This window comes from Oculina patagonica, chromosome 11, assembly GCF_052425735.1.
Source record: "Oculina patagonica isolate OP01 chromosome 11, crgOcupat, whole genome shotgun sequence".
Taxonomy (NCBI): domain Eukaryota; kingdom Metazoa; phylum Cnidaria; class Anthozoa; order Scleractinia; family Oculinidae; genus Oculina; species Oculina patagonica.
The window spans coordinates 24,081,665-24,094,184 of record NC_135768.1 but is presented as its reverse complement, the minus strand read 5'-3'; the positions used below and the strand labels follow the sequence as shown (position 1 = coordinate 24,094,184).

Sequence of the window (12,520 nt, the reverse complement as noted above, 5' to 3'; positions counted from 1 at the left end):
TTGATTCTTGGCTAAAATTGCAGGAGGTAACCACCAAAATACTTCTTCTTCAGAGTCTTTGCCACCACAATTCCGGCCTTGTTGTTTTAGTCCAATGATGACGTGCAGCTGCCAGTTAATGACGTACAGCTGTCAGTCACTCCTCCATCCTGTCTATCATCCTGACGGGAAAAAATTGCTACGTGAGAAAAATTACGCACCTAGCACTACAACATTCAAACAGCTGCCTCTGTCACTTTGGTTCAATCAAATTAATTTTCCCAACGGCAAATTTGCGCGTATTTTACGACAATTCAGTAAGGTCAAGACTTCCGCGTATCGAATTTCAACGGCCGCGGAAATACGGATAAGAAAATAAATGATTTCCGTACAAGACATTTTCTTCTGCCCTAAGTGTTCTCATTCCTGCAATCCCGGGAAGGCCTTCAAAATATAAACAACTGCGCACGAAAGGCCGACAGCCCAGCGAACTGTTTTTTGTGCAAGTGAAAAATTTCGTATTACTTACGGTATCATCATCCTGATCATTATCTTCGCCTTGGTATATTCTCCAAGCTTTGGACACCAAATAAGCTCCAAAATAACCGAACGCAAACCCACCAACAGCGCTTAATAGAAGTTTCTTCATCATGTTTTAAGCTTTTTGAACTTTTCGGAAGAACGCCGCTTGTTACTGTTAACTTTGCAAGCAAACTCTCACAAAACTCTTACAAAGACGTCAATAATGATAGTGACGACATAAAGCCGTGCTTGCGCGCGGAATTCGTGGAATAAAACATTCGATTGCATGCCGCCGATTAAAGAACGATATTTAACAATTTACAGTAACCAAAATTGCGGACTTTTGTCAGTTACAACCTATCAAAACCGGACGATACATACATATTCCATTCCTTGATGGATTCAGCCAATTACAAGGCTAGAAATCGTTTGCATATTCCGCAGTATTCCATGGGTCGTATTTAATTTTTGTTTCCCGGCAGTCGTCACGGCAATAACGACTTTTTTTTCCAAGCGCGCGCTTGCGCGCGCCAGGCATTTTTCTTTTTTTTTTCTAGAAAAGGTTTGAACATGAATAATTAACGTAATTTTGGGAATTTGTACGTTAGGCCAGTTCTCCGGAAAATAGCCCTTAATTGTAAGACAGAGCATTGTATGCTGCACTCAAACAGAACTTTGATGACTTCGACAGAACGGGACACTATTTATGCCTTTCTTTATTTGATACCAAGTAGACGAGGAATGTCTACAGACGGTACGCAAGTCAGTCGGTACCTACTTTCAGTGTCCGTCTCGCCTGTTTTCTGGTTATTTAGATGCTGGATCGAGCTACTTGAAATAAAACACTTTTATTGGTTAATACGTTCTCGTATACTGAAAAAGCCACTCGTGGAACACTGCACAGCACTGATCGTGCCACTCGAAACATTGCATAACTTGAGCCCCGCCTATATTCAAGCGGTCTAATGGTGTTGAGTCCTCTGTCATATGGAATACGGAGAAAGTAGTCCTGTCCCAGAACTCTTCCTCTGCGCCCTATAAAATGGTTGATCCCAGGTGGGAGAGGAGAGAGTCTAGGATAGCTTACACGCGCATGCTAAAAACGAACCAATCAAACACGACAGAGGAGCTCTGGCGTTACTTACATGGGACCGGCGTGCATAAGGGTTAAAATTGCTCGCTCGAATGTCGAGATCAACTTCCCGACCAAGCACGCGACTTAAAAGTGCAAGAAAAAAGGGCGAGAAGGGTAAGCCCGGGCCAAATCTAGTTAAGGTACGTAAGGAATTCTTGAAGGCGGAAAATTTTTTTTTTTTTTTATTTTTTTTTAAAACCCCCACGGGGGGGTGACAAAAAATTAAATTGTATTGTGTTGACACACTTCTGTTGTGTTTAGACATCACAGACTGTGAAATTGATCGGCTCGAATCTGAGTGAACTAACAGAAAAGGGCCAGCTAACAAGCAAAATAGTGATTTCCAAATATTAAGCATCCTTCCAATTTGAGAATTTTATTTCATTGGGAAGAACAAGAACTGTTCTTTATTTAAGATCTCGTTAAAGTACCCGAGAAGGTCCAGAATTGCACAAAAAATGACCCAACTTCCATCTCAATTTTTCTTAATAAAAAAATGCGCACACTTTTTATACATTTCTGTAATCTCGTAACGTTTTTGTGCGAAACACGTTCCACGGAAGTCGTAGCGTATAACATGCACGCGTCCTTGCAGCAGTATTGTTGTAAAACGATTACTACTTTGACAATCCTTGTTTAACTAGTTTTATTTTTTTCAGCAGATTTGGTAAATACAGAAACTAAAAGTAACATTTCATGTAGAAATAATTTATCAGGCAGGAAACTTCTACTTGGCAGCAGCAATTATACCAGCAACGCCTGCAAAATAACAAAAGAAGGAACATTGTGAAAATTCAATCCCGCTCTGAGAGACAAGACCCTACAATTTTTGCCAAATTTCCTGAAAATTATTAAGGACTCCCTTGTGAAACGTCATCGCCTCTGCATGCATTGCGTGCCGTTTATTTTATTGTGGCGCTACATAATGATTAGACTACATAGCTTTTCTTGTCGGGCCTGTGCCGTCCCACCCCTCCCCTGATACATAAGAGTGCACTTTTGATAATACATATCACTGCCCTCTCCTCCCTGGCAATGTTCAATAACAAAATGGTGTCACCAAAACAATATCCTCCTAGTTGATGATTTTCTTCATTCTCAGCACCTTTCACTTCAGAATGTATTGATATCACAGGGAGAAATAAAGTGCTGATCAGTTAGGGAATTGAATAGTTAATTTAGATGATAAGTTCAACTTACTCTCAAAGTCAATTTTCTCTGCAATATTCTTGGACTTGATATGTGCTTCTTGGTTGCAAATAAATACTTTTCCGTCTTCCTTGATTGTCCAGTTTTGTGCTTTTATCCAGGCGTCAAGTTCTTCTCCTGAAAATTCGAAATATCACAGAAGTACTAAAACAGAGTTTTGAAATGAGCCCTACTGTACAACAATGTTTGTACAACCCCACCCAGCCTGTAATCCACAATCTACACTATGGGGGCACCTCAAATAAGGGGACACTTAGTCATGGTCGCAGCCACATGTAAAAAATTTGTAAGAGGTCTTGTAAGGAGACACCCGCCATAGCTCCGAGATCCCAAATAAGATGACGGATAGTCATGGTCGCAGTCACATGTAAACAATACATTTGTAAAGGTCCATTGTAAGGTGACAACTTGCCATTAGGTGCCGATGGTCCCAGCCATGCACGAATGTAATTCACAATGACAAAACATACCTTGAAGCCCTCCAAGAAGTTCTGATATGAGGTTTTTATCTATTGTTTGATATGTTATTCCTATGACATAGCTTGCATCTACACAAAATAAAAACATAATATGAGCTTACATTGCAAACAGTAAAGGAAGAGGTTTCCACTTGATACCGAACAAAATTATATTCTTGAGCAGTCCATCATACTGCAAAATTTAGATACCAACGGAGTCTGACTGTTCAGGATACTACTTTTCACTATGGAAAAGTTCCTTTATTTGGTGACTGTACAGCTTATAATTTGTATTGACCAGTGATGATTTAACTCTCATCAGACTTTTCCAAAGTTTATGGAGAGTTTACATATATGCTCTAGGTGGGTAAATCTCTCCATTTGAGTTATCCACTCTAAGGGTATGATTTTGATTTTAATTTATTTCCAGTAATTTTTTAGGGAACTAAGAAGGGAGAGACAAACTGAGAGGGAGCCATCTAATTGTTTTAGCATATACCATCACCAATAAATTATGAAGTTTTCATCACAAAATACTCACATTTTCTTATTGCATCATGGAATCCTACAATACCATCCACAAGAGAACTATCTTCCTCAAGGTATTTCTGAAAATGATACATGTATAGTAAAATTTAAGTTCAAATCAATTAAGTCTTCATGCCCTGTAAATTAATATTGAAAAAAATCAAGAAACATTTCATGAAAATTCTTACCCAGGCCTCCACAAAATTGCATGTTTCCAGAAGCTCTGCCAGTCTAATGACTCGTGCAATAGCTGGATCTTGTTGCTAAAGTTCAAAAGTCAAGGTTGCTAACTGTGGTTTATACTCCAGGGACTGGTTATTTGAAAGGTCAAACAGACAGTTAGAAAGGGAGCTTTATTTCTCAAAGCTTCAATAAAATACATATTTATATATAAGTTGATTAGGTAGTGTCCTTCAACTATGGTACCGTAGGAGTACAGTATGCACATGAAGTGGCCCGTCAGGCCAGCGCCTGAAGCATCTGGTAGCATCATTTCTACTCGACCCTGGATGGGACCCTGGATGCTACAGTACATGTAGTCCATCGCAGGGTTTACCCTTCTCCTCCCCCACCTCACCCCAGCTATATATTTGCTGGTACTGTTTGTACCCTGGGTGAGAGGGCCGGGTTTGCCCGAACACACACAATCTCTTTAGCCTTGGTGTGACCTAGACTGCTCATCTGGAGTCCAGGCCCCGCTTGTTCAAAGGATGGATAATGCTATCCACTGGATAAATCAATATCCATTGGATAGCAAAGTTGTTTTGCCAACACTCATGTCTCGCTGGATGCCATTATCTGGTGGATAGCATATCCACCATTACAACTGAGCCCAGCACACAACCATTAGGTTGCAGTTCCTTAGTTGCACTGTAACTTATACAAAATCATCTAGCAAGGAACATTTTATATATATTTGCAACTTTTTTTGTTGATTTATTGAAGTGATCATGCTTTTTTCAAGCTTAAAGTTAAATGTTTTTGCATTCAAATGTTGTTTCAACAATAAGGATACATTAGCATCGTCAATTAAAGATCTGCACATGATGAAGTCAGCATTTGGTAATGTCATGAGAGCTTTCAGCAGGATTTGCATGGTGACTGTGGTTTGGTGATATGCAGGATTAAACTGATACCTTAAATATAATAAAAATAAAAAACTTTTAGTATTAGCCTGCAAACAAAGGTGGATTTCAAGCTCTTGCACTGAAAAACTGCTGCATTCTATTAAAAAAGTTTCAAAAAAATTTCACTTGTAAAAAAATCTAAAGTAAAGTAATTGAAACACAAGAAATTATAGCTCAGTAACTGTCTTCTTAGGAAAGATCACACTCAAGGATTTCATGTGCCGTCTTGGAAGAACATTGAATGGCTCAAAAGGGTTTACCACAATTTTAATCTGAACAACATTTGCCTGTGGTAAGGTTCATGTTTCCACAACTTTTATTCTTCTCTCAGGCTAACAAAAATGTTAGCCTGAGATGAGAGAAATGTTAGCCCCTCCATATGGCACCCCACATGGAGGGGTACTAATTCTATACTCACAATTTTAAAACTGCCAGATTTGAATCCAGATCATATGCATTATTGTAAACCTGACAAAGAAAATAAATAGAGTCATGTGAAAAGCAATATACATGTTCCTTGTACAGGCCCTAAATAAGGGTATATATTTTTTGTAAGAATTAGTGACATTATCGCCGTATAAAGTGGTGTGAAAGAATGAAAAACAAGCAAATATGTTACTTGACAACTGTACATGACAAGTAGTCTTCACCTGCTACGTACCTGAATATGAACATAGCTTTCCAGTGTTGTAAGATTTTCTGGGTTGTACCTAAACAAAATAACTTCCAAGTTAATAGTATTAAAAAAAAAAAAAAAAAAAAAAAAGAAAGCAAAAACTAAAACTCTAAAATGAGTATTTTCAATTTGAAATGTGGACCTTAATTATGTACATGTATACTGTACCTTTAACTTTTAATTATAAAGCACTACAATCATTATATCATTGTTAAATTTTCAATATCTGAAATATACTGATTAAGGTCCACAGTTATTAAGCAAATAGAGACAAAATTCCAGCCATGCTTTCAGGAGGCTGTACAAGTTGAAATGGCAATGTTTTTTCTTTTCTTTTGGTTTGTTTGTAAGTTGATAGTAAGGTCAGGTTGGCATTTGGCATCAGTAAGTCAGAACAAAGCAGGAAACTCCAATGCTGTAGATTGCCACTTGGCTAAGTTTTTTGATTGGGTTTGACATATTTTGAACAGCTCTGAAAGGTTCTGTTTGGATGTTCAGCAAATGCTTACAGAGCACTCTCAAGAAGATAGTCAATGATACTTATCTCGATCTTGATTATTCCGTAGATCACAACAACCTCGTCAAATAATTATTTACAAACCATAATTAATATCGACTGCTATCGATTCCCATCGATTTTTATTAATCGATCATCGATCGAACATCTTACTCAAACTTTATACAACCAAACACTTTTTCCTCGTACTGTATACTTGCTGGTTGAAAACAAAGTGATGGAACAACTTTAAAGCGTCCTTCGCTGATTTAAAAATAGTTAGTGAAACCTTAAAACAAAACGTTTGCGTTTTCCTTTCAAAGCACAGAGAGATCATTTGGTTTCTCAGATCGATGGATTTATCCACGTGGGTCGAGGAAATCGTTTGATCTGGCGTCCAAGACGAGCTCCAATACACAGGATTGCTACATTAACCTTAAAACGGTACATTAATTCGGTTTTTTTAACCAATGGATAGTGTTCGACGTTTCTTACCTATCTATTCCTTTCAAAAGTTGAGCCACTTTCGCTCGCATTTCTTCCGCCATCTTGGATAGTCGACAGATCCAGCGAGTCCTGGGCTCTAATGAACCTCGTTTCCACGGCCTTTCAAGATGGCGAACGCTGAGCGATCATGGGAACGAGGTCGGTTGTGCAGCACGGAACTTTATTAGAATAAATTCCCACTGGGAGCCCCCACTCCCAAACGCCCCAGGTTGGGATAAGATTAGACTTTCTCAAAGTCCTTTTAATTTTTTTTTTCTGGTGTCCGGTTGGTTGCGCCTTTTGAGCAAGTCTAGGATAAAATCTAGGAAGAGGCAGGAGCCCCAGGAGGCGAGTCCGGAGGCGGAAAGGAGCGGGAGCTAAGGCACAAAGGTGAGCCATCGCTGCGGAGAGGAGGGTGGGGCGACGATCTGATGTCTGGCGTCCGAAACGAAGAGATGAAAAAACAGGCCTATTTATACTAAACTAGCCAAAAATTACTGTATTTACTCGATTAAACACCGCCCTCAAATAAACGCCGCATTTTAAAACAGAAAAATTAATAAACGCCGCCCTCGAATAAACGCCGCATCATGATGTGGCGTTTATTCAAATTATAGACTGTCCTTGTTTTTAAAGTTCAAATGTTCAGTTACCATGCTATTATTTGCAAGAAATAAATTGTATTTTAAATAAACGCCGCCCTCGTATAAACGTCGCACTTGAATCACTAGAAATTTAATAAATGCTGCGGCGTTTATTCGAATAAATACGGTATGCACTGTAGACTCCCTAGAGTATATACAGAAGCAGGGAAGTAAACAAGTGATATCCCAAAGGATTTAGGGGCGTTTGTGCTTGAGGACTCCCAGTGAGAAAAGCTTGTAATATCTTTTTTTTTTAACAAGTGTAAGCTACAGTAAAGGAACATATAAAAAAGCAGATGGTCGTTTTCCGGCGTGTAAGTAAAAAATCTTTAAAAAATTAAGAGATCGAACTGCAAGAGTTTCGTGCTTGTTTCGCGCGCATTTCAAAGATCCAATGACATCACGCAATTCTGGGAAGCTACTAAAGTGCATTTGAACCACGAGTTATTAACAATCTACTCAATGTTCTCGACAAAATTATAAGGAATGCGTCGCATTTTTATCAAAATCCAAGGAGAATTCAATCTAAATTCTTGAAATTGCAACAATCAATTTTGGAAAGGGGGACTGGGCCACAGGACCAAGACATGAATTCACGGGACATTCCACTAATCCTTCAGTCCTTTACTTTTGCATCGTTTCGGTCCAGTTTGCACTAAATACTTCGTATGAAAGGAAAATGCTCATACCTGTAATTTTCCTGCACTGTTTGACATTTGCCGTCGTGCCAGGATGCCAATTTTCAAGTATATATCCCATTCCTCATGTTTTCTTACTTCAAAGTTTATGATTGTTTTGTAACATGCACACAAAATTTCGTTTTATAGATAATCTACAGTACTCATATGAAACTGATATGAAGCAAATCAGATTCGAAGGTCGGCATTCTTGCAATTGAAAGACGAACTTCTCTTTGATACAAACAACCAGGTAATAGATCGTTTCTGTCCCGGGTCAATGGGCTTATATTGGCCCTTGCATATTTAATATTCTAAAAAAAACACAGATAAGCGGCTCGGACATCGCTCTCGGGTTAATAGTTGTTTTTTTAAAAAGTAAAATTTCCACGGGCAACTATCATCCCATAGGCCCGAGACAGAAACGCTTAGAACAGTATGGGGTAAGGGGAAGGGGGATGGTGTTGGTTTTTGTCCTTTTTATCATTGTGTTTTTTATGGCTGGGATAAATTTTATATACTTTTAATAGCATATAATTTAGTGTATTTTAATTTTAAGTCCTACGTTTTTTAAATGAGCCTCTGGCTCGGACATTGAGAGAGACCTCGTCCCACGTATGGACATTAAAATTGTATTGTATGTAAATTGTATCGCTTGTTAATTGCTATGTCAGAGAGAACAATTAACTTCTCTCGACCAGTAAACTCTGATTTAGATATCAGTGGCGGATCTAGGGGAGGGTCCCTTGGGGCCCAGGGCTCCTCCTTATTTTTGGTAAAAGACATTTTTTTAATGACTCCCCACCCCCTGCTATAATGTTTTTGAGTGTACAAGAAAAGGGGCCCCCACTTAGTTTAACGTCTGGGCCCCGTTTTAAATTCCTTTTTTTTTGGGTTTTTTTTTTTTCCCTAAAAAAAAAACAAAAAAAACCTCTCTTAAGGCCCCCAAAAACGAGGGGGGAGGTCCCCGCCGTTTTTAGAATTTTACTGTAACCAAAACCCCAAAACGGACAAACCAAACGGACAACGGACACTTTGAAACCGCAACGGACACTTGAAAAGTGTTTTTTATCGTGTTTTAATAAAAATACTTCCAAACTTCGTATCGACCTAAAGAAAAGTTAATCGCGCCCTAAGGATACGTGTATACTAAGCTTACTAACCACAAACAATGACGCTTTAACGGATTACTTCTCTGCGCATGCTTACGTGTATGGACACTAAAGAGGTCGTTTTCTGCTTATAGTATTACAGTTTGTAGAAGCTCTCAATTTTTGCTTTAACAAGCAAATACGGTCCTTTTATTATTTTAGTCTTGTTGCAGCTAGCAAAGGTTTGTTGCATTGCGCAAAGGTTTAACTTTATTACCTCAGAATTACTGGTGTCCTATTACTTCGACTCTCTACAGAGCGGACACCTCTCTAAGACGGACAGCTGCGGCCGGTCCCAAAGGTGTCCGTCTTAGGGAGAGTTGTTTGTACCCCAAAAGAAATGCAGTAAAAATGTCTCAAGCCCTCAAGAATTTTATTAGAAAAATATTTACTTTACAAGAATTCCACTACATTTCAGGATTTTACCCGTAAAAATTCCAAGATGTTTCACCCACAAGTCCTCGTAAGGGGAGGGGCAGCTGCCTACATATCAGATAATGCCGTGAGGTTTTAGGCGTACAGTACTTATCTATTAAATAAGAACCGTTCTAGCTCTGAACGCTAGCATTCGTTCAAGAGTTCCTGCCCAGTTCTCTCCTTTGTCTGAATCGGCTAAAAGAATGGAGGAATTAAACTCCGAATCCATGAAATTTCGAACATAAAGCAGCTGATGATTAGCTCCCTCTTCAGTTTCGACATCAAGTCCACATTCCTGGGGACTCTCCTGATTGTTCTGGAACCTTTCAAACAGATGAGGGCGGATCTTAATAGCGCAAAATACGTTTTTTGTTTTGATCCAGGAGATTGTCTTAGCATACTGTTCCCCTGACTTCTTTAAAGCTATCAGCTCTGCTAGGCGACTGTGATATCTCAAACATTCTTGGCGCATTCCGCCAGTTGTGGTAATTACTACGGGGCGTGAATGTTCCGCGTGTTCGATGCCGAGAACTCTCCTTGAGTATTGGCGCTTCTTCTCATTCTCATGTAGTCGGTAAATCTGTTGTGGCTCTAAATCCTTATACGATTCGGCATTTGGGTGGCAAGCCCTGACATCAAAGAATGCCGATCGATGGGGTTCCCAGAAGCCACGTGCATTAATATCCAACCTTGCTTCCATGCAGTGCTTTGCTAGCTCCTCTGCTGAGCTGTTCTCCTCTGATGTCTTGGGCCACCGGTTCGGCTTCACTAGGCATCGTTACATACCGTACGCAGGAGTTCGGCTTTCAGGTCTCTCAGCTCATTATGTCGCTGGATGACAAATCCGCCTTGTTTGCAGAACATGGTGTGGTCTACCGTAAAAACTTCCCCACATACACACGTAATAAGATAAGATAAGATAAGAAACTTTATTTAAGTGTCAAAAACCTTATAGCCTGGGAATAACACCATACTTATTAGGGGACACTGCTAAAAACTAAAAACTACACTAATACTAATATAAATACAATAAAAATATATATAAGTCATATAAAAATGTTATTATAATCTATGATATAGAAAAATGTTAAAATCTTTAACTAATTGTAAAATTATGGCTAAAAATAAATATATGACTTGACTTGAGAGGCATTATGTGCAGCATAGGATGTAGCCCTTACAGCCGGTGTCCATTAAGCCAGTTATATCCCTTTTGCGAATACAGTTTGTTTCCAAGCACGTGGAGGGAATATCATCAACTGGCCATTCACAGCGTAGGTGCCCTATCTCTAATCCTTTTTGCCGTTTACTTGAGCTTCTCCGCTCTTTCGCTCTTGACTGTCTGCTGTGCACACTTAATAACCCCTACCCCCCCCATTTTTTTTTTTTTTTTCTTTTTTAATTTCATTTTCTTTTCCCCGAAAAACATTTTTGGCGAGCAAATAAAATCTTATTCTCTTATTCTTAATAAGGGACTCCTCTGTTAGTCGGATTGTTTGAGAAACTATATGTTCAACGAGGGGCGTTGTCACTTGGACTTATGAGGCGTACTCACGACTTGCTTTACGGATTGGATTTCAAGGCTCAGGCCTCCAAGGCGAAATGTAAGCGCTAGTCTAAGAATGTCCCTATCAAGCTGTTTTCACTTGTGTTTCGTTATCACAGGAATTAACACTTGATGCATATTGCATTCTCCAATGGCTCTAGTAGTACTTGTATGTCCGGCAGTGTTCTTAGAAAGTAAGTTTACCGATGCTTTAAACCAGAATTGTAGGCAGCATAACACGCCTGTGGCTTCGTCAAAGCGAACTCTTCCAGGTGAATAACGACCGTTTCCGAAGATTAACGAAGTCAGGGCCGCAGCCGGGTTTTCGGCATAGACGAGGCAAAATCTGCGATCGTCGAATGCATGAGCCACCAGGGTGGTCTGGGGGAATGCACCCTAAAAATATTTGAAATCTAAAAGCTCTGAAACGCTATTTGCAGCATTTTCTCATTTTCATAACGTATTTCTTTCGAAAACACCAATCACGCTAATATGGGGATTATTTTCCTTACTAAAAGCATTTTTTTTTTAATTTTGAGTTAAAATCTAGACGAGGTAAATGCCTCGTCTTGCCTCTTGCTAGTTACGGCCCGGAAGTTTGTCGAAGATTTTCGAGGAACATCCGAAGACGTTCCAACTTTCGACTCATTCCTCTTTAGAACATTACAAAATTAGTCAGCAGACACGACTCATAGATATCTTCACGATCTTTCTAAGTGAAAGAAATCCTTGTACCGGTAATTCAACGAACTTTTGCCTTAAAATGTTATTTAGATACTTCTGTTGCAGTGAAATTGCATGAAACTGCTTAGAAATCTTTCCTTCAAAGGGAAATTAGCATATATTTGGAGAAACTTTCTTGATAAAAAGCAGGCAGTTTGGATTTTTTGGGCAACTTTCGAGCAACTTTTTTTTTAAAAGAAAATTTTTTGGATTTTTGGAGCAACTTTCGAGCACCTTTTTCAGAAATTTCTAGCACCTTTTTGAAAAAATTTCGGGCAATTTGTGGAAAGCCCTAGACTAGGGTGGAGGAGGGCCATGCTTTACAACATGTACTTACAGTTCTGGGCCCATTTCAACGGGGGCATAATAATCAGTTTTTACTAGTTCACTTCTTTTTTTTGTCTTATTTGACAAAGGCTTCTAAATATCATTTTTTTAAACCCCTCATCACTTTCAATGCTTTTTTTCGTTGACAGGAGAGAAACATTATAGAAATGAATGAAATAGGTTTTTGGGTACTTTCAAATCAAATAAAAAGGATCTCATTTTGGCGACCAGAACTTAAATCAAGTTTTCAATTCAAAAATTAACGCTTTTTTATATCATTCGTTTTAGCGTTTGGTCTTTTTCTTCCAAAAAAGTGTTTCACGTTCTAAATATTAAATTAATTTTTTGCTTAAGTGTAGCTGGCGGCTTCCACAAAGCAACTTTTTAAGTGTACTCGTCAATTTATGCAACCTTCCATC

The 12,520-nt window shown here is 38.9% G+C and overlaps 1 protein-coding gene and 1 long non-coding RNA gene across 2 annotated transcripts; both read right to left on the bottom strand.

Moving 5' to 3' along the window:
- LOC144630957 (uncharacterized) lies at positions 1-1,025 on the bottom strand. The gene is made up of 2 exons (XR_013566650.1): positions 509-1,025; positions 1-161 (listed from the first exon to the last, which is right to left on the bottom strand). It is a non-coding gene; the product is annotated as an uncharacterized LOC144630957 (long non-coding RNA).
- Positions 1,026-2,267: 1,242 nt separating this feature from the next.
- Positions 2,268-7,140, bottom strand: LOC144630462 (eukaryotic translation initiation factor 3 subunit K-like). Its single transcript, XM_078488821.1, has 9 exons — positions 6,626-7,140; positions 5,620-5,668; positions 5,377-5,426; positions 4,847-4,967; positions 4,020-4,094; positions 3,845-3,911; positions 3,316-3,393; positions 2,837-2,962; positions 2,268-2,395 (listed from the first exon to the last, which is right to left on the bottom strand). Exons 1-9 carry the CDS (start codon positions 6,676-6,678, stop codon positions 2,364-2,366), a joined length of 651 nt encoding a protein of 216 aa, XP_078344947.1. The 5' UTR covers positions 6,679-7,140; the 3' UTR covers positions 2,268-2,363.
- Between the last annotated feature and the right edge of the window lie 5,380 nt (positions 7,141-12,520).

Excerpts from the sequence above, each read along its gene's own strand:
- LOC144630462 (XM_078488821.1), bottom strand. The coding sequence starts at position 6,678 with ATGGCGGAAGAAATGCGAGCGAAAGTGGCTCAACTTTTGAAAGGAATA. Across the intron at positions 4,968-5,376 it reads AATCTGGCAGTTTTAAAATT|GTATCAGTTTAATCCTGCAT; the intron begins GTGAGTATAGAA and ends ATTATATTTAAG. Across the intron at positions 2,963-3,315 it reads ACTTCTTGGAGGGCTTCAAG|GAGAAGAACTTGACGCCTGG; the intron begins GTATGTTTTGTC and ends TCGAATTTTCAG.